At 32.5% G+C, this 21,569-nt stretch overlaps 12 protein-coding genes across 12 annotated transcripts; 4 read left to right on the top strand and 8 right to left on the bottom strand.

The window, feature by feature from the left end:
* Positions 1–457: 457 nt before the first annotated feature.
* On the top strand, positions 458–1,608 carry BX664DRAFT_257959 (uncharacterized protein; the record flags this gene model as incomplete). Its single annotated transcript, XM_051540531.1, has 4 exons — positions 458–501; positions 635–822; positions 906–1,274; positions 1,343–1,608. 4 exons carry the CDS (start codon positions 458–460, stop codon positions 1,606–1,608), a joined length of 867 nt encoding a protein of 288 aa, XP_051403032.1.
* Positions 1,609–1,631: 23 nt separating this feature from the next.
* On the bottom strand, positions 1,632–2,982 carry BX664DRAFT_324844 (uncharacterized protein). The gene is made up of 5 exons (XM_051543920.1): positions 2,879–2,982; positions 2,449–2,803; positions 2,227–2,341; positions 1,987–2,172; positions 1,632–1,905 (listed from the first exon to the last, which is right to left on the bottom strand). The coding sequence occupies exons 1-5, from the start codon at positions 2,955–2,957 to the stop codon at positions 1,813–1,815; spliced, it is 828 nt and encodes a 275-aa protein (XP_051403031.1). The 5' UTR covers positions 2,958–2,982; the 3' UTR covers positions 1,632–1,812.
* Positions 2,983–3,106: 124 nt separating this feature from the next.
* BX664DRAFT_364030 (uncharacterized protein) lies at positions 3,107–5,277 on the bottom strand (the record flags this gene model as incomplete). Its single annotated transcript, XM_051548403.1, has 9 exons — positions 3,107–3,367; positions 3,423–3,770; positions 3,875–3,924; positions 4,013–4,160; positions 4,227–4,307; positions 4,390–4,662; positions 4,754–4,834; positions 4,916–5,020; positions 5,104–5,277. The coding sequence occupies 9 exons, from the start codon at positions 5,275–5,277 to the stop codon at positions 3,107–3,109; spliced, it is 1,521 nt and encodes a 506-aa protein (XP_051403030.1).
* An 85-nt stretch (positions 5,278–5,362) lies between these two features.
* Positions 5,363–6,527, bottom strand: BX664DRAFT_66331 (uncharacterized protein). Its single transcript, XM_051549683.1, has 5 exons — positions 6,336–6,527; positions 6,139–6,186; positions 5,824–5,975; positions 5,656–5,764; positions 5,363–5,587 (listed from the first exon to the last, which is right to left on the bottom strand). The coding sequence occupies exons 1-5, from the start codon at positions 6,463–6,465 to the stop codon at positions 5,400–5,402; spliced, it is 627 nt and encodes a 208-aa protein (XP_051403029.1). The 5' UTR covers positions 6,466–6,527; the 3' UTR covers positions 5,363–5,399.
* A 930-nt stretch (positions 6,528–7,457) lies between these two features.
* BX664DRAFT_324841 (Rec8 like protein-domain-containing protein) lies at positions 7,458–9,540 on the bottom strand. Its single transcript, XM_051543919.1, has 7 exons — positions 9,403–9,540; positions 9,192–9,334; positions 8,988–9,112; positions 8,470–8,921; positions 8,225–8,400; positions 7,889–8,173; positions 7,458–7,818 (listed from the first exon to the last, which is right to left on the bottom strand). Exons 1-7 carry the CDS (start codon positions 9,521–9,523, stop codon positions 7,513–7,515), a joined length of 1,608 nt encoding a protein of 535 aa, XP_051403028.1. The 5' UTR covers positions 9,524–9,540; the 3' UTR covers positions 7,458–7,512.
* A 264-nt stretch (positions 9,541–9,804) lies between these two features.
* BX664DRAFT_66291 (G protein alpha subunit) lies at positions 9,805–11,274 on the bottom strand. The gene is made up of 3 exons (XM_051549682.1): positions 11,219–11,274; positions 10,602–11,121; positions 9,805–10,500 (listed from the first exon to the last, which is right to left on the bottom strand). The coding sequence occupies exons 2-3, from the start codon at positions 11,066–11,068 to the stop codon at positions 9,900–9,902; spliced, it is 1,068 nt and encodes a 355-aa protein (XP_051403027.1). The 5' UTR covers positions 11,069–11,121; positions 11,219–11,274; the 3' UTR covers positions 9,805–9,899.
* An 873-nt stretch (positions 11,275–12,147) lies between these two features.
* Positions 12,148–13,567, bottom strand: BX664DRAFT_291930 (uncharacterized protein). Its single transcript, XM_051541963.1, has 3 exons — positions 12,763–13,567; positions 12,496–12,663; positions 12,148–12,453 (listed from the first exon to the last, which is right to left on the bottom strand). Exons 1-3 carry the CDS (start codon positions 13,511–13,513, stop codon positions 12,230–12,232), a joined length of 1,143 nt encoding a protein of 380 aa, XP_051403026.1. The 5' UTR covers positions 13,514–13,567; the 3' UTR covers positions 12,148–12,229.
* A 186-nt stretch (positions 13,568–13,753) lies between these two features.
* On the bottom strand, positions 13,754–15,125 carry BX664DRAFT_275101 (nucleotide-diphospho-sugar transferase). Its single transcript, XM_051541267.1, has 4 exons — positions 14,582–15,125; positions 14,184–14,484; positions 14,030–14,118; positions 13,754–13,963 (listed from the first exon to the last, which is right to left on the bottom strand). Exons 1-4 carry the CDS (start codon positions 15,106–15,108, stop codon positions 13,759–13,761), a joined length of 1,122 nt encoding a protein of 373 aa, XP_051403025.1. The 5' UTR covers positions 15,109–15,125; the 3' UTR covers positions 13,754–13,758.
* Positions 15,126–15,275: 150 nt separating this feature from the next.
* On the top strand, positions 15,276–16,958 carry BX664DRAFT_383181 (uncharacterized protein). Its single transcript, XM_051549103.1, has 7 exons — positions 15,276–15,366; positions 15,498–15,601; positions 15,697–15,816; positions 15,915–16,009; positions 16,099–16,222; positions 16,288–16,572; positions 16,659–16,958. Exons 1-7 carry the CDS (start codon positions 15,348–15,350, stop codon positions 16,848–16,850), a joined length of 939 nt encoding a protein of 312 aa, XP_051403024.1. The 5' UTR covers positions 15,276–15,347; the 3' UTR covers positions 16,851–16,958.
* Positions 16,959–17,194: 236 nt separating this feature from the next.
* Positions 17,195–18,012, bottom strand: BX664DRAFT_324833 (mitochondrial inner membrane peptidase complex catalytic subunit). Its single transcript, XM_051543918.1, has 5 exons — positions 17,885–18,012; positions 17,658–17,819; positions 17,546–17,599; positions 17,357–17,467; positions 17,195–17,280 (listed from the first exon to the last, which is right to left on the bottom strand). The coding sequence occupies exons 1-5, from the start codon at positions 17,993–17,995 to the stop codon at positions 17,218–17,220; spliced, it is 501 nt and encodes a 166-aa protein (XP_051403023.1). The 5' UTR covers positions 17,996–18,012; the 3' UTR covers positions 17,195–17,217.
* Positions 18,013–18,218: 206 nt separating this feature from the next.
* Positions 18,219–19,323, top strand: BX664DRAFT_324831 (ribonucleoprotein-associated protein). The gene is made up of 3 exons (XM_051543917.1): positions 18,219–18,296; positions 18,386–18,545; positions 18,801–19,323. Exons 1-3 carry the CDS (start codon positions 18,294–18,296, stop codon positions 19,013–19,015), a joined length of 378 nt encoding a protein of 125 aa, XP_051403022.1. The 5' UTR covers positions 18,219–18,293; the 3' UTR covers positions 19,016–19,323.
* A 426-nt stretch (positions 19,324–19,749) lies between these two features.
* BX664DRAFT_324829 (uncharacterized protein) lies at positions 19,750–20,709 on the top strand. Its single transcript, XM_051543916.1, has 2 exons — positions 19,750–20,040; positions 20,140–20,709. Exons 1-2 carry the CDS (start codon positions 19,869–19,871, stop codon positions 20,541–20,543), a joined length of 576 nt encoding a protein of 191 aa, XP_051403021.1. The 5' UTR covers positions 19,750–19,868; the 3' UTR covers positions 20,544–20,709.
* The last annotated feature ends 860 nt before the right edge of the window (positions 20,710–21,569 follow it).

The following is a 21,569-nucleotide window of genomic DNA, read 5'->3' as shown; positions in this document are numbered from 1 at the left end:
TTTTTTTTTTTTTTTACTCCTGTTCATTCTCAATTGTTATCATTATCGTAAATGCACTACATCCAAAAATCATCATCACCATCATCGTCGTCATTAAGTCATTATTGTCGATCATCATTATCAATCATTATCAATCATCATCATATTATTCATCAATGATGACCTCCTACTGTTGTCCACAATAGAAAAACCCTAATCAGAACACGAATAACGTTGTCAAACGGTCTACCGAACTATTCTATTGAATTTCTCCCCAATAGCATGAGGGGAGCATCTCCCCAGAAAAAAAAAAAACCTGTTTCGATTGCCGATTCACCCAATCAAACGGAGATCCTTCTTTTTTTTTTCATTTTTTTTTTTCTCTCTTTCCAACCTTATATTCACTTGCTGACAGAAAATGAAAACCTCCCCTTTACAACTCTTTGAAGAAAAAAAAAGGATCAATGTTTGTGCTCCCATGGTTAGATATAGCAAACTTCCATTTAGGGAATTACTCTTAAAGTAAGATCAGAAAAAAAAAAAAAAGCACTATAGTTTTATTATTATTATTATTATTATTATTATTATTATTATTATTACTTACCAACACTTGACTTGCTTTCCACCCTTTTTCTTCTTTCTTCTATAACGATAGGTACAATGTTGACCTTGTTTATACCCCAATGATGCTCGCCGATGTCTTCAAGAATTCCGAGTTTGCTCGTGATACTGATTTTTCTACGAATGCTAATGATAATCCTATGGTTGTCCAATTTGCAGCTAGTAATGGTGCTGATTTGGCCGATGCTGCTGAATTAGTGTCTCCTTATGCTGGTGCTATTGGTAAACTTTCAATATATATATATATATATATATATATTGGACTTTTATATTGATCTCTTCTCTTCCTTCTTATTTTCTTATAGATCTCAATTGTGGGTGTCCTCAACGATGGGCAATTCAAGAAAAGATTGGTTCTCACTTGATGTCAGATCCAGAAACGGTACGGGACATGATTCGAACAGTTAAAGGAAGAGTGGATATACCATGTAGTATTAAGATCCGAGTGCATCCTGATCTGAAAAAGACATATGAATTTGTGAAACGGGCTGAATCGATGGGTGTTGACTTTTTGACTGTTCATGGTCGTACTCGCTGGCAAAAGTCAACTGAACCTGTCAATTTTGAAGGTATTCAATTAGTGAAACAATCTATCAATGTACCCGTCATTGCCAATGGTGGTATATTTTGTCAACAGGATGTCGATGAAATGTATGAAAAAACTGGTGTCGATGGTAAGTTTTTTTTTTTTTTCTTCCATCTTATATCTCATGGTTTTTATTATTATTGTTATTATTATTAGGTGTCATGTCAGCAAGAGGGCTTTTACGAAATCCAGCCTTCTTTGCCGGTTACGATTATACACCATGGGAATGTATTGAAGAGTATGTACGATTGGGATTGGGCTATGGTACACCTCCATTTATCTTTCATCATCATTTGATGTTTATGTTTGAAGATATCATGAGTAATGCGGAAAAGAAAACATTCAATACCTTATCAAGTATCCCAGCCATCATCGATCATTTGGAAGAAAATTGGGGGCTACAAACATCAAGATTGATTTAGTTTAGATAGAATAGAATTGTATAGTTTTATTATTGCATTGGATGTATTTGTATGTAAATAAAGAAATATTTTTTGAAAATACACTTTGTATTGATGAATGATTAACTTGTAAAAAAAAATGGTATCATACAGAAAATAAAAAAAAAGGAAATCTACACTAAAGAAGAGGTGAGGTGTTTTATTTTATCATTGTTATCCAAGAGATCATATTTTTGCTGCCAGATTGAATTGTTGTTGATTATCACTTTTTGTTGCTGTTTTCCATTTCAAAAGAACAAAGTCGCACATCGTCATCAACTATATTGAGCACACAAAAAAAAAAAGTGAGTCCTACGATCAGTTATATCTCAACATTTCCTTTTTTTTTTTTGGCTTTACCATGTTGTTTTGAAGTTTATGGGCAATGAACCTTTGATTATCAAGAATCCGAGCAGCTTTTCTATAACGACCTTGCATCACCATATCTTCTGCATAATACAACCAACATTTGCATTCCAAAATAGGATCTTGAAGCCATTTTGCCAATTTGATTTGGCGTCTAGCCAACGTACCTGCTTTATATGCCTATTTTACTTATTCACATTAGTCACAAAATTCTAAATTTTTAGATTACATTACATATTTGTGATTGGATTTGCCTAACGAACTATAAGCTCCACCAAGAACTGAAAAGTATACACTTGTAAATGCCACCATGTCTTCTTTGGTTGCCACCCTCCAAGTCAATCTATACCTGATCATCCATCCAATAACAATAATAATAGTAGTAGTAAAAAGGAATCAGTTCTTTTTTTTGTTCATCAACATTGTTTCATTCTTTTTTATTTTTCTTGAATTTACCCCATCATGTTGATTTTCTGAAAACTATGTCGAATATAATCATCATCCAGACGGAGATACAGCATATATGTTAGTTCATCCTTGCTATTTTGCATGATTTGAGTCCTGGTATCCACCGCAGTCGCTAATAAACATCCATACACGAGCAATTGCCACCAACTTGATACTTGATCCTGATGAGTTGCTGATATAGCGGCATCGATAATGAGATCTAGACTGACAGGATCATAACAATGAATGGTTGCTTCATAGATGAAAGGATGGTGTCGTCGACGTTGTTTCTTTTTTCCATATAGTAAAAGTGTTTCTGAGGGTTGTCGAGGATTGGGGATCCATACTATCGCTTTGGTTCCTTCTAATAATAAGCGTTCGAAAATGATAAGTCTTTTATATGTCTATGAATCTTCAATCAATACTGTAATGTTTTTACCTAAACAGGACAAATATTGGTCACAGGCAAGTTGATGTTGATAGGAATAGATGGATTGAATACATGACCTATAAACCATGAAAATAAAAAGAAAAAAAAAAAAAAAGACAATGGATTGAAGAAAAAAAAAAAAAGAAGAAGAATAAATACTAATAGAATTTTATTGATTTCGCGTGGCAACAAAATTTAACAACAGCCAAAATTAAACAAAAAAAAAAATCTAAAAGACTACGATCTAAATGCATTTCCTAATCCATGTTCTTTGATATATTCACCACCATATTCTTGATATTCTTTTCGAGTAACACAATATTGTTTAAATGAAGATGACAAGGCAAATTTGGCAGCACCTTTCCAAGCATCCAGAAGAGGGTCTTTTGCATGTCGAACTTGTACTGGTGATCCAACAGGAAAAATAGATCGTACATTATCCAATATACGATCAGAAAAACCAGGTAAAGATGTAAATCCACCTGTCAAAAATATACTCTATATATAAAAAAAAATTTAGTAATTGTCAATCATCCTTCTCAATGTTATCTACCTTTTGTATACGTGATCGAGTACTAATATCAAATGTCTTGACAATATCATCTAATGTTTCCACAATGCCAGCTTGATCGAGACCAATAATGCTAGGTTGAAATAATGCCTCACTTACACGTGATCTTTCAATATTCACATGTAATTGATAAGTTTGACTGATATCCATAGGATCATACGGAGGGTGAGTTCCATGTGCCAATTGGTGTAAAAGTGTGTTGATGGGTGATGAACTTGCTTCAAATGAATGTTCCGGAAGAAAGTCAGGATCATATTGTAATAGTTGTGATTCATAATGATTAAGTAGTGCAAGATCTTCTTCTGCATCATCTTCGTCTTCATCGCGACTCTATATAGTTGTTACCCCCACAATAGCAACATACAAAAAAAAAAAAAAAAAAATACATATCAATAAGTATTCCATTTCTTTTTTTTTTTCCTTCTAATACTTACGATTTCTCGATAGATCATCCAATCTTCATCATCCTCACCAAAATTATCCTCTATAAATATATATATATATATATATATATAAGATACAACATCAATGACTCTTTCTTTTTTTTTCATCTTCTTTCTTTCCTCTCTTACCTTCTTGTCCTTTTCTTCGTCGTTTGGATCCATTTGTATCACTGGCTAAGTTTGCAATTGATCTCATTCGTAATTGTGATGCTCTACTACGACGATCTGATAATTCAGCTGCTAATCGTTTTCGTTTTTTGATTCGATCAATCACATCCTAAATATAGACAAAAAAAACATATATCATAAGACTCATCATCAAAAAGAAATCCTTTCTTCCTACCTGTCGCTTCTTTTGAGTTTCTTCAATCCATTGAGTTGGGTTCTGAAGACGCCTTTCTTCTTCCAAACGTGCATTTTCCGCCTATAATCATTTGCCAAGATGAGTCACCTAAAAGTTGACAGGTTTTTTTCTTTTTTGGGAAAAAAAGATACACTGAACTTACCTCTCTTGCTTTTGCTTCTTCTTTGGCTGCTTTTGCACGAATCCTAGCATCATAGCTCGCCTTGAGTAAACGTTGTTTGCGTTTTTCCTTCTTATCAGCTTCACTGAGTTCTTCGTCCGGTATATCCAATAGATTACTTGGAGGTGGCTCCTTTTCTTCGGTTTCATCGATCCCAAGTTCCTTATTTCTTGCTCGTTGAATAGCAGCATCCAATTGTTTGATTGTTTCATCCAAATCACGTTCATCCTTAAATCCAGATTGTTTGAGTTGTGACTACATCAAAAAAAAAAAAAAAAAAAAAAAAAAAAGACAACGATATATCATTTTAATAACATATTGGATCACTTTTTTTTTTTTTTTTTACCATCCATTCTATTTTCTTGGTAGTTGCCTTTGCATTCTTCAGATTAGTGAAAGCTTCATATTCTTGTTCTCGTACAACCAACTATACTCGTCCATGCAATAAAATAAAGAGACAAAAAGACATAAAAATTAATCGAATCATTTTTGTATCCATTTACTATACCTTTTCCAGTCGTGATTTGGCAGCAGCTTCACGAAGCCTTCTAGAGTTTTCTTCTTTCTTCGCTGCTTGTCTAGCTAATTCTTCCGCACTTTTCTCTTCAATCACCTATATATTTATATATATATACAAATGAATATAAATAAATTCTCATCATATACCTAGATCCATTAACATGATGATGCACTTACAGGAGCTGTAAAGGGATATTGTACAAGTCGATCAATATTTCCAAATGTATCCCGATTTTCAATATCACGTAAAGTTTGCTGATAATCACGAGCAACATAGGCATGATCATGTACTAATTGTTGCGCTTGACCAGACGTCATCTTAGCAGGAAATGTTGGATACTTGAGTTGCATCAGTTTCAACATATAATCCGTTGACTGTGTTCCACCATAAGAAATCCTAAAGAGAGAAAAGGAAAAAAAAAAAAAAAAAAAAGAGCTTGAACCAATTGAATCATTTACATTTTCTAAGTATCTTACCGTTTTGCTTTCCCCAGAATGCCTTTGCCTTGTAACGTGGGTATGATATGAGTAGAGTTGTGACCAGAAGAAACAATGATACCATCTTCATTTTCTCCACCATTTGCATAATGACTAAATAACGCGTCTATTCCATATGTTACTGAGGGTGCATTATAACATTCAAAGAGTAATTCGGACATGACTAAATGAAAAAGAAGTGAATGGTTGAGAATGAAAGTCGTAGTTTTTGAGATACTAGAATAACTTTACGGTTTCGACTATATTGAGGCACGCAGACTGGTTCAGTCATAACAAGAGGATGTTCAATAGTTGACGTGGTAATTCCAAGTACTGTAAATATATAATCCAATACTGTTTCCTATATTAAAAGCAAAAGTGAGTATCAAGGAATAAAATAAAAAAAAAAAAAGATGTTACCATCCTATCAAAGTCACAAACAACATTGCCATCAAATGGAGAGCGTGCACTTGATCGAGAAGAAGGATCACTTTGAGCATCCATCCCAACTGTCACCACATTAACATTGGCTTTCCGGTCTCTATACCTTGCTACCACATTGTCAAAGATCACTATCAAATACAACAAAAACCGTAGAATTCAGTGAAACCAGTTTTCAAAAAAAAAAAAAAAAAAAAAGATCGAATTCACTTTTGAGCAATCTTGTATTCACAGATTTGTACCTTCACCCTGTCCTTCATACATTCGTCCTCTTTTTATAATGATACTACTTACTCGATGGCGTTCCTTCGTTTGCCCAACCAGCACGACATTGATTTGAGCCTATCATATATAAAGCGGATAATTTTGAGTGAGTTTGCGATAATATTAGAATGGTTCCTTTATCTATCTATTTAAATATTATACATATATATGTGTGTGTGTGTGCGTGTGTGTGTGAGGGGAGATAGTAGTTGTGTTCCGTTATTTACCATTGTCTATCACCAATGGAATGTTTGTGCCTTGGTATTGTTGTGGATAGTTTTGCCGAATTGAATAGTACGGTGTATCGTATTCCTTTTCTTCCAAAGTATATGTAATAGTGTGTGATGGTTGCTCCATAATGTGAGAATGTATGTGAGTATGTCTTTGATCAACCGATGGGGAAAGGAAAGGAGGAAGAGAGGGAAGTCAAAAATGAAGAAAAAAAGTGGGATAGACGAGTTGATACTCCGCTTCATCTGATTGAAGAAAAGTTATTCTCTTGGAGGTTGTCAAAATCACGTCCATTCCCCTTTATTCATTTACTCATTTATTCATCTTGCCACTCGTGTTTTTTTTTTTTTTTTTTTTTTTTTGGTAATTTCATTGATGATCTCTTTTGGATTATCCATTAAACATTTGAACCATTGTCTTTGCACTGTTACATCACATTTTGTAAACATGTACCTTTGCAACTCGCTCAAAAGTGATCATCATCGCACCAAATTTGGATACAACATAGATGAAATCATTCTCTTTTACTTGTCTTAATAACGGTTTATGTATTACCTCCCAATTTATAGAATAAAATAAAAAGTCAATATTGCCATTTCTCATTCAATAATGATCATCATCCAATAAAATGACCACCATTAGATTCCTCTTTAAAAAATAGCTTAGTATCGTCTAATATCATTTTGCCGCTTACCTTGCCATCTGATGTGCAATGATCGTCAAAAAGATTTTATCGATTTTTCGAAAAATTGCCTGATGACCCCCTGAGGATTTATTTTTACAGCCAACATTTGGCTGAGGAATTTGAAAATTTTGGCTGTGAAATCCCAAACTCGATCCCGTTTTTTCCCATCCTGCGTACAAGCTTGGAAACAAATTTTGCCTCTCCCTTTCTTGCTCAAAAGTTATCATCATCTCACCAAGTTTGAAAAAAACATAAAACAAACTATTTTCTTGAGTTTTACTTAATGAAATCTATAGAGTATTGTTGCATTTGTAGAGTAAATTAAAAAAATCCGTATCACTATCCTTCCCTGATTTGACATGATTATTTTCAACCTCCACGAATGGATACTCTAAAATTCAAGTTTTATCCTATTGAAGAAGTTTTTATTGATTTTTTATTGATATATATATAATATATATAAAAAAAAAAAAAGAAAATATACTAAACTATTGGCGGATTTGAATAGGACCATACGCTTCGGCTTGATTCACTTTGATCACATTCTTGGAGGTCAATAATAAGACATCAAAAAAGAGTCTTGCTGCATCTGATTTTTTGGATGTTGATTTGTCTGCTAATTCATCAAATGTAATTGATTTTTGTCCTTGGAACTTTTGTTGTAATGTATCGATAGTTTCCTTTGTACGAGCACCAAAAGTGGATTGTTGTGTCATGGAATTTTCGTAAGCTTGAGAATCGATCAAATCGTCCTCGTTCAAAGAAAATGAAATCCCAGTATCAAATACATTGGCCTAAGGAAAATAAAATCATATTAGATAACATATGGTTTCTCCTTTTCAATAAAAATTAGAAGTATATTACCTGGTCCATTGCCATATCAGCATCATCATTGAATCCAAAGTCAAAGTCCATTCCATCATCATTACCAAGAGCTGTAGTTGTGTCATTGTAAGGTGTTGTTGCAGGTCGTATATCATCCAAAGAAGCATCCCATATATTATTGTCGTTGATTAATGAAGTGTGATGTTTACGATTCCATCGAGTCACTATGTTTTCAATTTCTGAGCCTTGAATACATGTAGAAGGTACCCTCAAGTCTATTTTCTTAGACATGGTTTGATTAGAGGATGCGTTTTCATTGATGGGCTATAATAAATAAGATGTCAGTATAATTCGTCTTCGAGTCTTTCATATTACCTTGTTGACAATAGATGAGGTATCTTGCATGTATCTTTTCAATTCTTCGTGAGGGATTTCAGTCACTTTATCCACTACCAATCTTCGTCGTCTACGTGTAGTTTGTTCTTGTTGAATATTTGAATCATCATCCATACCAAAAACAATATGATCAGAGTTCGATACAGGAACAATACCTATAGATAAACAAAATATCAATAATAATAAGTATATATATAAAAAAATAAGTACGGATAATTCATTACCTGTTTGCATCAATGTATCTATTGAACTATCCATATGATCAGCAGCATGTGATGGTAAATGAAATTCAGGAAGAGGTGTTTGATCCCGAATGTTTGTATTGTTATTGCCTTCATCATCACCAAAATCGAAATCGAAGTCTAGTCCATCCTGATCCATTGGTGTATCACCTTGTTTATTAATATCCAACTGTTCAAGCTTGTTGAGTGGTCCATCATTCAAATCAGCAGAAAACGAACGATCAATAAGTTCAGGTTCATTGTCACGACGTGCCATTTCAATTTCATTCATTTGTCCTGTACCAAAATCACCGATATGCTGATGTTCTGCTTGATCCAAAAGTCGTCCTTGTTCAATAGCTTCATTGAAAGAGAGAAAAGTATCTTGAGTATCCATTAAAGTGATATCTTGAGTAAGAAGATTATCAAGAAGAGGATCACGTCCATTGAGCTCGCTAACGATAAAAAAAAAATCATAATCAATATATTTGTTGAATTTTTAATGTGTTTAACTTGATTACCTTATCCATGGAGTATCAGGTAAAAGAAGATCAAAGTCATCTAACCGTTCAGGTAAAGTGATGGAATCCATATTGGCTTTCAAATTGGCTGTTTCTGCCATGTTAACATTTCCTTGTTTGAATGCCTAATAAAAAACAGAAGAAGAAGAAGAAAAAAAAAAAAAGAATGAAAGACTGTTCCTGTTTATTCATCATGATTCTTACCGTTTTGATTTTTGATAGAGCACCATTACAGTCTTCTAAAAGGTATCGAGTTTTTCGAGAATGAATACGAACAACACCTAATAAAAGTTGACCAGAAATACGAAGAGCAATAGGTTCCTGTGTTTGATTGTTGGAAATATAATCTATCAAAAAAAAAAAATGGTTGTTAAGCAACAAACTAAAAATAATAAGAATGGCGTGTTTTCTTTACCTATAGCAGTATTAAGATTGGTATGTAAAAACTGAGCTTTGGATATTTTTCGTTCCCAATGGGAGGCCATCCAGATACGAGAAAGAGGACCTTGCTTCACTGTAAGTTGATCTGATAACATTATATAGAGTGAAAAAGGAAGGGAAGAAGAATGAAAGAGAAAAAAAAAACACGAAGGGCAAGTTTTTTTGAACACCGCCTTCCAAAATGCTACAACGCGATCGCGTTCAAATCATTCAAAAGGAGATACACAGTGGAAAGATATCCATTTTATTATTATCATTAATACAGTATTGATTGGAATATAGAAATAAAAACAATAATAATAGAAAAGGGGGGTTACAAAAAGAGTGAAAAAGGGAATAAAATCTAAAAATTACAAAGATAATAAAAAATAAAGAAAAAGAGAGAGAATATATATGATAAAAAAAAAGAACTAATAGTAATGATGATAAAGAGGTTAAAAAAAAAAGCCAGATCAGACTAGAAAATATTGATCAGATCAGGCCTACATTTCGTAAGTTGCTTTGAAGAATGATATCATGTACAGCTGACATGACAAATTCGACTTGTTCGGTATCCGTTGCACAGGTGAAGTGAGTATATACTTGTTTATCAGGAGAGTTGTTGATAGAAACGAATCGTTTCATAATATAATCACGGGCAGCCTCTTCATCAGTACCACCTTGGAAATCAGGGAAGCATTGGGATAAAGGACTTGTAAGTAACTTTTGCTTAAAGATATCAGTCTTGTTCAAGAATAAAATGGTAGATGTCTTTTCAAACCATCGTGAATTGCAGATAGAATCAAATAAGGTCAAGGCTTCTTGCATACGGTTGATACTTTCATCTTCAATCAAGACTTGATCATATTCGGAAATGGCCACCATAAAGATAATAGCTGTAACATTTTCAAAACAATGAATCCATTTCTTTCTTTCTGATCTTTGACCACCCACATCAAACATTCGATAAATAAGATCACCGATCTTGAATGATGTTTCTGTAATCCCAGTTGTTTTGACACGTGAGCGAAGAACATCTTGATCGGTAGGTAAATATCCATCTTGAGAAATACGATCAATTGAATCAAAGTAACTAAATCCAAGATAAATGATTAATATATATATATATATATATATATATATATATATATATAAAAAAAAAAAAAAAAAAAAAAAAAAAAAAAAAAAACTTACTAAGATGCAGAATCATTGAGTTGATATTCATTGCTTCGATTAAAAGTAGTTTTGACACCTTCATCAGCCCATAATTGTTGAATAGCACGTACAACATCCAAAGGTAAGGAACAGGAACTAATTTGATTGGGTTGATTCATGATCAGGTTGACAGCATCTTGATTATCGGGATTGGCAAGGTTAATATCCAAAATTTCCATGGCTTCCAATATGACACGCATTGATTGAATAGTATTACTAAAAATAATTTCAGTATAAGCAATACGTTCATCCTGTGAAAAACCTTCGTCATGAATAAGCTTCATCTGTTTCAAAATGGTTGATTTCCCAGATTCACCAGCACCAAGTAAAAGTAGTTTGACTTCGTTCCTCATGTTGATTTTTTCCATACGTAATTGATTGTCAATTTCTTCCGTACGTAATTTGCCACTACCATCGCCTGCCTCTACAGATGAACAACAGCCCATATTGTTGGTGTAATAATAATAATAAAGGTATGTCGAATAAGGTTATAAGTCTGCTATAAGAAAAAAAAAGGGGGGAGCGTGTTATTATATTGTTTCTCGTTTTCAATGACGTGATTTTATTTTTTCGTTCTTGAATATGATTCTTCTTACCTAGATGGTAAATTTATAAGCAGTGGTATTTTTATATGAGTATACGGAAAAGAGAAAAAAAAAAAAAAAAAAGAAAGGTAAGATTAATGAAATGAAAAATGATTAATAGAAAGATAGTTCATACCGGAGATCGAAACAAAGTGTAACATTCAACCTTCCTTGCTACCCCCTCTCCTCTTCCCCGCTGACAAGTCAACATCACATATTGTCATTTGTCATACAAACACACAGATACGCACATTTTAACAAAATGTATACACGTATGGATAATTAAATAATCTCTCTCATCATGAGACATTAATAATTGTAATATTTATATTTAAGTATACCCTGATTCCACTTTCGAATGGGAAAAGCGTGATAAAAAGGATTATTAGTGTAACCTTTCGTTGATGAACACTATTTTGTAGCTTAGTTACTTATTTCTGAATCTTCCCTTTTTCTTTTTTATTTATATAAAATATATTTTATCATATGGAAAGGTTTATCATCAATATTTGAACATAACATGTACACATTTTTCCTTTTTTTTTTTTTTTTTTTTTTTTTGATTTGGAAATCATGATTTGTTCAATATATCGTATCTTGAAATTCGATGATGAGAGAAAGTTTTTTTTTTTTGTATCACTAATTTTCTTTCCTTTTTTTTTCAAAAGTATATTTAAGTGAATGCAACTAAATAAGAACATCTTCTATCTTTTTGTAATAAAATGAAAACTATCATACGATCATCAAAACTTGATTAACTAATAATAATAAAAAGAACGGTTACTTTTTTTCTTTCAATCAAAAGTCGATTTGTATCACCATTCATTGATGTCCCGCTATAAAGAAAATGTGAGGGGTAAAGACTTCCATAAATTTGACAGGGACGTTAAATAAAAGGATATTCTAACTAATACTATTTCTTTTTTTTTTTTTTTAGTAAAAAAGGGAATAAAGGAGATATAATTTTTATTTGTAAAATATAATAATAATAATAATAAATTCTATGATAAACTATTCTAATCATTAACCATTAGCAACACCACCATTGGATAGACCCATAGCCTTTTGCACCACTTCACGCATTAGATCCACCAAAGTACAACAAGTAATCAAAAGATGACATTCCAAATGATCAGGATTATTTACTAATGACAAGCCTCGTCGATCAATCATCAATTGTCCTAGATGAATCAAGTAACCCATACCATGACTATCAAATTCAGCCAAAAGTTGCCATTTCTTCTTTACTTTCTTGTTGTTTTCTTTTTCTTCTTCTTCTTTGTCTACACGCCGGATTTCACATATCATATCATGAGATACAAGACTAGGTCGTCGCCAACGAATACAAAAATCGGATTCAAAATAAGTTGTATATATAAATAATAAGCGAGTATTATTTGAATTGATTAGTTGATTACTTCTTGTACCCTGTCGTTCGTCGTCTTGTCGTTGTTGTTCTTCATCATCATCATCATCATCATCATCATCATCATCATCATCATCATCATCGTTGGTATGCTTTTCAGAGTATCGATCTGACTTGATATCATCCATACTATCATCATCTTCATTTAATCCCCATTCCACTGTGATTTGTTTTTGAAAAGCTCGTCGTCTAGCTTCCGCCACCTTGATGCCATATTTCGTTTTCTTATTGAAATTGTCGTCATCCGTCACCAGATACAAGATATTTTGAAAACCCCAAGAATAAGAATGAGGTTGTCGTTTTCGATATACTAGTTGCTTAGTACCACCAAGATAGATATCATGATGGTGAGGCTGTACAAGTGACTGTTTGCGTAAATCAAACTTGACCACATCACTGGAAGGCCGTCGTTTCAAAGAATCAAGAAGCATTTGTTTACATGAAGTTGAAGATTGAATCGAATCTGTAGTACTAGTACTGCTGACACTGGGACTTATTGCTTGTGAATCAAAACTGCTAGTTGATAAAGGTCGTTTGACAAATTCGTCTTCTGGAATAATGGTAGTACTCGTAGTTGCTGTCATAGCACCATGGCTAAGTAAGGGAGAGGTTGCCGGAGGAGGAGGTGCCATCTTTGACTTTCTTGTCTTGTATCGTACCACTGTTGTATGTATAGGTTCTTCGCCGTCATCTTCATATTCATTGACTTTGTCGAGTTGTGTTGAGTTTAATCCTACTACCAAAGCGTCCACTTGTTCTTCCTCTTCATAAGCATTCGGTTTTTCGTACACTGGAGTATCAATGGTATCGGGTTTGAAGTATATTTGTGAGTCATCATTGACATTCTCATCATTGGTAACAGTAATAATAGAGTTTGGCATTAACAATTGATAAAAAAAAAAAATTGAAAAAAAAAGAAAAGAAAAGAAAAGAAAAGAAAGAAGGGAAAGGAAACAATTTCAAAAATGGCAACATGACAAAAAGCAAAAAAGACACCCGAAGCAAAAAGACTGCGGTCTTCTAATTAATGATGTAACTGTACCATTCTTCCATAATCTAAAAATAAAAAAAATAAAAAAAAGAATACATACAGTATCATGTATATATAAAAAAAAAATAGAGTTTTTTATTGAATAAAACGGGGTAAACAGCTGTATCCTTGATTATCAAAATTAGAGATTGGTCGACAAACACCAGATTGCCATACTGATTTGTTATTAGGACAGTGGATGAAACTATCGGCCACTTGATAACCAATAGATTCCCAGTGATGAACTTGACTTTTCCGGAGATAAAGGACAGCTGCCATGGTGTGAATGACAGGATCACCCCTAAAATCAATATATTAAAATAAGATTATTCACCTAGTATGATTTTAAAATTCATTTTATTCTTACCATCGTTCATAAAAGATACCTCCGCTATGATCAATATAATCGAAGAAATCTTGATATTCAGTTCCTTTGAAGAAACTTAAATCAGCCACCTAATCATATCGAATAAAATGGTTCATGTTATCACATATTATATATATATATAGTAGGTTGTTACCTGAAAATTGGACCAAAAATGACAGTTGTTGTAATCAGATGAATCCGAATCGACAATAAAAGACCAAAGATTATCTTGTTCTGTGCGATGAATGACTTGACCAGGATGATCACCAATGTAGCGTTGAACGGTAGAATATAAACTTGGAATGGTATCATGGTATTCATACAACGCAAAAGAAAAGGATAATTTCTTGCCATGTTCCTTCATATATTCGAATGGGTCAAAATCTACAGAAGAAAGATATTTTGTTCCAATTTCAAATCGCCAATAGTAATCCAATTCTGCTATTGCAGGATGTCTAAAATGAACAAAAAAAAATAAAATAAATAAATAAATAAATGAAAAAAAAAGAATTATCTTTCATTATTTAATTCTTTTTTTTTTTTTTTGATTACCTAAATATCAAACCGGCCATGAATCGAGCCTGGAATCTATAATCATCACTGGTACCAAAGATAATATCTTTCATGTCTATTTGAGCTTGCTTTGCTTTGTTCATATCAATGAATTCAGGGTATCCATAGTAAGATTTATCGAGATATTCAAAAGCTATATTGTTTCTAGTCAAAGAAGCCACTAGTTCCTTAAATTCCTCGGTGAGTTGTTCATTGGTGAATACAATATAAGGATAGCCATGGTCGCGGTTGAATCGATCTTCTAAATCTCGAATGGTGTAGCGTAACTTTTCCAAACTTTCTTGATTTCCTTTTGTGAATGTGACGAAAGCTGCTTTGAGATTGGGATTGGGATGTTGTAATGGCCTAGAGGAATAATGATAGATGGCGCTCGTACGACCATGAAAAGAAAAATCCCCAGTCGAAAATAGTACATGTAAAGAGCCAAAAAGTATCAAGGAAACAACGATAGAAGCCCCAAATAGCCTTAGAACACTGCGTCTCTTCAACGTCTGTAATCCAAGCATGGTAATCTAATTTGGTGAAAGCAGAAAAAAAAAAAAAAAAAAAAAGAAAGAAAGAAAAAAAGAACAGAAAATGGAAGAATTTTTCCACTAGAGAAGATAATCGCTGGCTGAATTCAAAAAACAGGGCCAACTTCAAACAGAAAATGAATTCATCGCTTTTTTTTTTTTTTTTTTTTCTCAATAGTACTTGTTTCCTTTTATTATTTTCTTTCCTTCATCCTATAACTTGGAATCCTATCATGTCAATCGGTCTTACTGGTAAATATCCATTTACATCATATTCAGTATAATATTTATCAATGACTCTAAATACTAGCTTCCATCTACTGTTTTTTTTTTATCTTTTTTTTTTCTCACTCTTTCTTTTCATGATATCATTCAACTATTAGGATTTCGCAATGCTCCTGTCACAAAAGTACTAGTTACTGTCATTGGTAGTTGTTCGGCAATATCTTGTCTATATGAAGCTAACCATATACCATTACATAATTCGGTAAGAAGGAAAAAAAATAATGACTATTAGAATACGCGTAGTAATGGATGAAGTCATAACTCATTATCTCTCTTTCTGAATTCTTTATTCTATAGTTCTGGCGAACAATCTCCTCACAATGGACTTTTCCCAGCATTGGCTCGGCAATTGTAGGCACTTGGTTGATATACAGACTACGCATTATTGAAAGACGATACGGTAGCTCGAAATTTGCCGTAAGGACATACACCCAAAAAAAAAAAAAAAAAAAAAAATAATGATAACGAGTAAGGAAGGTTTTTTAATCAATCATTTATATGTACTTGATTGTTAGGCTTTGGCGTTTATCTCTATTGTTATGTCATCTCTACTTCATCATGTGACTGGATTGACCTTGGGTGCTACTTCTCGATCTACTTTGACCGGACCGTAAGCGATAATAGACTGAAGTGATAGACGGTTTTATTCGTATTTGACATGATCTCAAACTTATTTTTCTTTTTTATTATCCTGTATAGTTATGCATTGATCTTTGCCATCTTATATCAATACCATCTTATTGTCCCTTCAACTTACCAAGTTCCAGTGTTGATGAAAATAACAATGACTGACAAGTCATATGTTTATGCAGCTGCAGCTCAGGTAATATATATATATAGTTTTAATATTATTATTGATCCTTCTTTGATTTTCTTCTCTTCATCCAGCTACTGTTATTACAATTACCTTCTTCGATTGTACCCTCTCTTTATGGATTATTATCTGGAGTTCTCTATAATTTTGATGGTAGCAATATGAAAGATTGGAGATTTCCAAGTTGGCTTCGTTCTTTTGCATCCAATTACATTCTTCCTATTCTTGGTACAACCTCACCTACTCCATCATCCTCTAATTACCTATCACGACCATCATCCAATACGATAATTGGCGCTTCATCATCCACTAGTTATTCCAGCAATCATGTTCGACAACGAAATACAAATCAAGTAGACGTAAGTTATAATAGGAATGTTAAAAAAAAAATGAAGGCAAAGGAAAAGAAGCAATAAAATAACAGAATGTTTCCCTATTACAATAGTTACCTCCATCGTCTGAAAACATTGATGCATTACTTTCAATGTTCCCTCATTGTTCAAGGGATGTTGCTGCAAATGCCTTAATATCATCAAGACATGATTTGAACCGTGCCGCCGAAACTTTACTGACTACAGCACCGCCACCTTCATCAGCAACAGAAGCTTCATCCTCTTCATCACCATCCACATCATAGGTTAGTTAGTATATATATCCTCTCTCTCTCTCTTCTTACCTTTTAATTATTATTGTCTTGACGTAGATATAAGAAACAAAAAAATCAATAAAGACCTTTTTTTAGTAGATTGCTTTTTGAATATCTTTTCTTTTTTTTTTTGTGTGTGTGGGTATGCTTGTATTTTCTAATATGAATGTTAAAATGTTTATTTTGTACAGATAAAAAGGAAAAGGGGGGATATCAAAAGAATTTAAAACAATACTTTCTATATTTAAAAAAAAAAAAAAAGGTAGATGGGAATAAATAATGCATAACTATACAATATATATATATATATATATATATATATATATATAAGACTAAAAAAAAAAAAAAATAACATCTATCAATTATCTTTTGTATCAATTGGTATAAGACCGTTGCGTATCCAATTGAATTCAGGCCAAGCCTAAAAAAAAAAAAAAAAAAAAAAAAAGATATATTATGATGAATGTACAAATTAGCAAAACAAGATTGGGCCTTACTCTTGCAATGACTTTTCCACGTATCAAGCCCATAGCCACTGGTCCATATTCTCTAGAATCCGTTGAGTTGCTGAGATTATCTCCACCAATCCATACATGTCCTTCAGGGACCTACATGCAACATATATACATAGACAATATATCAATGATCTATATCTGTTATTGGATGATACTTTGCTTTTGTTTTACATCAAGAAATTTCCGATCTGGTGCTGTAGGATCTACACAAATATTATCGCCAGGCTATATAATAAAAAAAAATGTTGAGTGAAAAAAGAACTCGTATCAATTTATTCTTTACCATGCCAATGATACGCTTGAGAACGGCACGACCAGGGACAGAAGGTGAAATGCAAACGATCACGTCTCCAGTTTGCAAGGATTTGAAGCGTTGTGAAATATGTTCTATAAGCATAATATCCCCCGTCATATTGAAAGTTGGTAACATGGATGGACCTACACACTAAATAATAAAAAGTTAAAACATTCTTTTAATCATTTTTCCTACAAGTGTTATTTTTCTCTTACAAAAGTCAATTCTGCTACATGTTGATTGAAAAGATGGACAAAACAACCAAACTGGAGAGCTACTATGCTACCTCGGAAGAACAATCGAGTCGTACGACCAAAAATAGGCATAATGATAAAAAAAAAAAAAAAAAAGTCGGCGCCTTTTATATATAAAATGGATAAGTAAGTGCAAAGAAAGAAGAAAATAGAAAGTAATACACTGGATTTGGAAGAGAGGGTGGGGGGAAAAGAGTTTAGTTCTCAGCAGTGCCCTGTAAAATGATTGGCTGTAGACTTTGTTAGAGTCTCGAAAGAAAAAAAAAATTTTTTTTCTTTACCTTTCCGACTGTATATTTATTCAGTCGTGTTTTTTTTTCCCTTTTTTCTTTTTCTTTCTTTTAATTTACCTTTTGTCCTCTATTCCATCATGGTAAGTGTCTAATATAGGATTATCTTTGCGAGATCCTTGTTCGATATAAATATACTCATTATTTATACTTTATATGTATATATGTATAGTCTATCAATCCTAGAGCTTTCCCTCTTGCTGATGCTGCTTTGACCAACACTATTTTGGATCTTGTCCAACAAGCCTCTCATTACAAGCAATTGAAGAAGGGTGCTAACGAAGCCACCAAGACCCTTAACCGTGGTATCTCTGAATTCATTGTCATGGCTGGTAAGTACATAGAAAGAAAAAAAAAAAAGAAAACATGGATTTTTGTTTCTTGTTGGTTTTTTTTTTTTTTTCTTGCAAAGGATGAGCGATTACCCAAATATCGAAGAACATGTCCAATAGACATTCTTATGAACATGATATCGATTAGTCTTTCTGAAGCAAGAAAAAAAAAAACAAGAAAAAAAAAGTGATAGTTATATACATATAGAATGAACTATTATTAACGTTTTTTCTTTTATATATATATATATATAGCTGATACTGAACCTCTTGAAATTTTGTTGCATCTTCCTTTGTTGTGTGAAGATAAGAACGTCCCTTATGTATTTGTTCCTTCCAAGACTGCTCTCGGCCGTGCTTGTGGTGTCTCTCGCTCTGTTATTTCTACTTCCATCACCACCAATGAAGCCTCTGACTTGAAGCCTCAAATTTTGTCTATCAAGAACCAAATCGAAAAGTTACTTATCTAGATTTGATTTTTTTGTTTTTTTATATATTTATTCTCTAGTTATTCAACCCTCCCTTCATACTTTTCTTAATGATCGTAGTTAGTGCTGAGACCTTTCACCCATCCTTTTTTTTATTTTTTTTTATTTTTATTCTTCCATTCTCTCTTCTTTTTTATTATCCTTTTTGATATACATACTACTTAGTTTTATGACTCGGTTACATGATGCACTGACAGAGAAAGAAAAAAAAATTGCATTTGTATATTTCTTTCATCTCATTCTCAGTGTACATACATCAATAAAAATTACTTTTTATTATTATCGAATAACTTAAATTGAGCGGATGACAGATGGATCACAGAAATATAGGCATAACTCGAATAAAGTTTTGATGAAGGGTCTTGTTACAAATATTGAGTGAAAATGGAAAAAGGATATAATGTATTATAGTTTGTTAATATCATGAAGGATGTAACAAAAAAAAAAAAAAAGAGTTTCAACACCGCAAAACGAAGTGAAAAAGGTGATAAGGTACAACAGAGTAGAAGAGATATATATATATATGAAAACACTGTTTTCAAACAATTTATAAATAGTTGAAAATATCAAATATGGTCAATCATTTTCTATTCCAATTGGTACTTTTTTTTTTTTTTTGTTTGATTGGAGACTTGCATGTCTATACAAAAATGTGTGTGCTACCCAAATCAAGCGGGACTCCGCCAAAAAATATATTGGCAATAAACTTTTTTTCCCCTGTATAAAGAGCGCGACAAAAAAAAAAAGCTTCTCTTTTCTTTCTTTTTTTTTTCTTTTTTTTCTTTCTTTATCATACCCCATTCTTTATTATTTTAATCATCTACATACCTATAATATGAAGTTCTCTGTTGCTGCTTTTGTTGTATCTGCTATTGCTACTGTAGCTGCTCAAGTACCTAATCCTACTGGTATTTTCAACGTTACCTCTCCTACTCCCAACTCCCCCTATGTAGCTCAACAAATTCTTCCCTGTACATACCGTATATTCCAAGACGTTGATACCACTGGTAAAGTGATAAATTTATTAAATTTATAGATATTTATCTATATATATATAAAAAAAAAAAAGGAACGTGTTAAACTTAAAATTATATATTTATTTATAGGTATTACCCTCAACATTCAATTGAGTTCTACTGCTGCTGGTTCCAATACTACTTTGGTTATTGCTACTAATGCTGATGTATCCAAGTCTTCTAATTCTGCCAATCAAAATGGTAACATTACTTATTACGAACATTCTGTCAACTATAATATTCCCACTACTGTAACTCCCGGTAGTTACAAGGTTTCCTTTATCGCCAATGGTGCTCCTTTGGACATTCCTATCTCCATCTTACCTGCTGCTTCTTCTACTGCACTCTCCAAGTCTGGATCTGCTTCCGGTTCCAGTCCTACTTCTTCTGGTGGTTCTATCTTTACTGGTGATGCTTCTCGTATGAACTTTGATTTGACTACTAAGACTATGATGGCCTTGACTGCTGTTGCTGGTATTGCCTTTGTGTTATAAGGATTAACCTTTAGTCTTTGTCTGCATTTTGATCATCCATATTTTTATTTTATTTTCTATTGCCCTCCTCCTTATTTCTGCTTTACATTCATCTTTTCAAAACACCCCCTCCTTATTTTGCCTCCATACCTCATATTTTCCCTTTTTTTAAAAAAAAAAAAAAAAATACTCTCTATTTGTTGAGAGTATTTTGATGTTTTACCATAGTATTCTTTTTTTTCTTTTTTTTTTTTTTACAATCCATTTAATAAAACAATATAGTATAATCATGTGTTAGTTTGACAAGTTACATTTATCTCTATAGAATATATGGAATAAATCATGATGACTCTATTTTTGGGTCTCTTTTTCTCAAAAAAGAAAATATCTTTGATTCTTCTCCTATTCTCTACAGCATAACTTCTTTTTTGTTTCTTTCTTTTTTATTGTTATTATTATTTATTTATTTATTGTGTAGATCTATGCATATACCTATATTCATGATTCCCTTTTCATCATCAAAACAATCATCCTTAGTCTATCATCTTTTTTTTTTTTCTACGGAATATTGATATTGTTAATTGATAAAACAAAGTGACACAAACGGTACTTTTAATAGGTACTTGTCTTGAGATAGTTTTCTTTATTTAGACTCCTGTCTGTTGAGAAAAGAAAACTTTATTTGCAGAGAATGAGATTCAAAAAAAAAAAAAAAAAAAGGACCCTCACATACAATACACATGCATACATAAAACAAAAGGAAACAATAAAAAAAAAAGAGCACGTTATATATTAAACAATGAATCAAAGATTGGGTGAATAATATAGATTTTTTATTATTGATTTTTAGGCAAAGTAAGAAAGAAAGAAACAAAAAACAGGTTTTGAGAAACAAAAAAATATAGAGACAACATGATATCATGTTACTATTGACTACTTTCCTATTTATCAAGTCATACTTAATTCTGTGTCATTGATCTACCTTTGATTTTCCATTCCAATTCCTATAATATCATCAATATCCAGTTGAAGTACATTCCTCTATTC

This window comes from Halteromyces radiatus, assembly GCF_025201355.1.
Source record: "Halteromyces radiatus strain CBS 162.75 chromosome Unknown BX664scaffold_2, whole genome shotgun sequence".
Classification (NCBI taxonomy): domain Eukaryota; kingdom Fungi; phylum Mucoromycota; class Mucoromycetes; order Mucorales; family Cunninghamellaceae; genus Halteromyces; species Halteromyces radiatus.
The sequence above is the reverse complement of the archived record's forward strand: the minus strand, read 5'-3'. Positions and strand labels throughout refer to the sequence as shown.

Coding starts and splice junctions, on each gene's coding strand:
- BX664DRAFT_324833 (XM_051543918.1), bottom strand. CDS start 17,995: ATGCCTATTTTTGGTCGTACGACTCGATTGTTCTTCCGAGGTAGCATA. Junction 17,600..17,657: donor TCAAGCGTATCATTGGCATG/GTAAAGAATAAA, acceptor TTTATTATATAG/CCTGGCGATAATATTTGTGT. Junction 17,281..17,356: donor GTGGAAAAGTCATTGCAAGA/GTAAGGCCCAAT, acceptor TTTTTTTTTTAG/GCTTGGCCTGAATTCAATTG.
- BX664DRAFT_324841 (XM_051543919.1), bottom strand. CDS start 9,523: ATGTTATCAGATCAACTTACAGTGAAGCAAGGTCCTCTTTCTCGTATC. Junction 8,174..8,224: donor CCTCATCTATTGTCAACAAG/GTAATATGAAAG, acceptor TATTTATTATAG/CCCATCAATGAAAACGCATC. Junction 7,819..7,888: donor CTGATATGGCAATGGACCAG/GTAATATACTTC, acceptor TATTTTCCTTAG/GCCAATGTATTTGATACTGG.
- BX664DRAFT_324829 (XM_051543916.1), top strand. CDS start 19,869: ATGAAGTTCTCTGTTGCTGCTTTTGTTGTATCTGCTATTGCTACTGTA. Junction 20,041..20,139: donor CCAAGACGTTGATACCACTG/GTAAAGTGATAA, acceptor ATTTATTTATAG/GTATTACCCTCAACATTCAA.
- BX664DRAFT_383181 (XM_051549103.1), top strand. Junction 16,010..16,098: donor CGATCTACTTTGACCGGACC/GTAAGCGATAAT, acceptor TATCCTGTATAG/TTATGCATTGATCTTTGCCA. Junction 16,223..16,287: donor TTTATGCAGCTGCAGCTCAG/GTAATATATATA, acceptor CTCTTCATCCAG/CTACTGTTATTACAATTACC.
- BX664DRAFT_275101 (XM_051541267.1), bottom strand. CDS start 15,108: ATGCTTGGATTACAGACGTTGAAGAGACGCAGTGTTCTAAGGCTATTT. Junction 14,119..14,183: donor ATTTTTGGTCCAATTTTCAG/GTAACAACCTAC, acceptor CGATATGATTAG/GTGGCTGATTTAAGTTTCTT. Junction 13,964..14,029: donor GGTATCTTTTATGAACGATG/GTAAGAATAAAA, acceptor TATTGATTTTAG/GGGTGATCCTGTCATTCACA.
- BX664DRAFT_66291 (XM_051549682.1), bottom strand. CDS start 11,068: ATGGGCTGTTGTTCATCTGTAGAGGCAGGCGATGGTAGTGGCAAATTA. Junction 10,501..10,601: donor CTCAATGATTCTGCATCTTA/GTAAGTTTTTTT, acceptor TCTTGGATTTAG/TTACTTTGATTCAATTGATC.
- BX664DRAFT_66331 (XM_051549683.1), bottom strand. CDS start 6,465: ATGGAGCAACCATCACACACTATTACATATACTTTGGAAGAAAAGGAA. Junction 5,765..5,823: donor TTTGTGACTTTGATAGGATG/GTAACATCTTTT, acceptor CTTTTAATATAG/GAAACAGTATTGGATTATAT. Junction 5,588..5,655: donor GCCTCAATATAGTCGAAACC/GTAAAGTTATTC, acceptor TTTTTCATTTAG/TCATGTCCGAATTACTCTTT.
- BX664DRAFT_291930 (XM_051541963.1), bottom strand. CDS start 13,513: ATGCCAAACTCTATTATTACTGTTACCAATGATGAGAATGTCAATGAT. Junction 12,664..12,762: donor ATTAAATGAAGATGATGATA/GTATGGATGATA, acceptor ATGATGATGAAG/AACAACAACGACAAGACGAC. Junction 12,454..12,495: donor TATGATATGTGAAATCCGGC/GTGTAGACAAAG, acceptor ACAACAAGAAAG/TAAAGAAGAAATGGCAACTT.
- BX664DRAFT_324844 (XM_051543920.1), bottom strand. CDS start 2,957: ATGGTTTATAGGTCATGTATTCAATCCATCTATTCCTATCAACATCAA. Junction 2,804..2,878: donor CCAATATTTGTCCTGTTTAG/GTAAAAACATTA, acceptor GCTTATTATTAG/AAGGAACCAAAGCGATAGTA. Junction 2,173..2,226: donor GCAAATCCAATCACAAATAT/GTAATGTAATCT, acceptor TAAGTAAAATAG/GCATATAAAGCAGGTACGTT.
- BX664DRAFT_324831 (XM_051543917.1), top strand. Junction 18,546..18,800: donor TGAATTCATTGTCATGGCTG/GTAAGTACATAG, acceptor ATATATATATAG/CTGATACTGAACCTCTTGAA.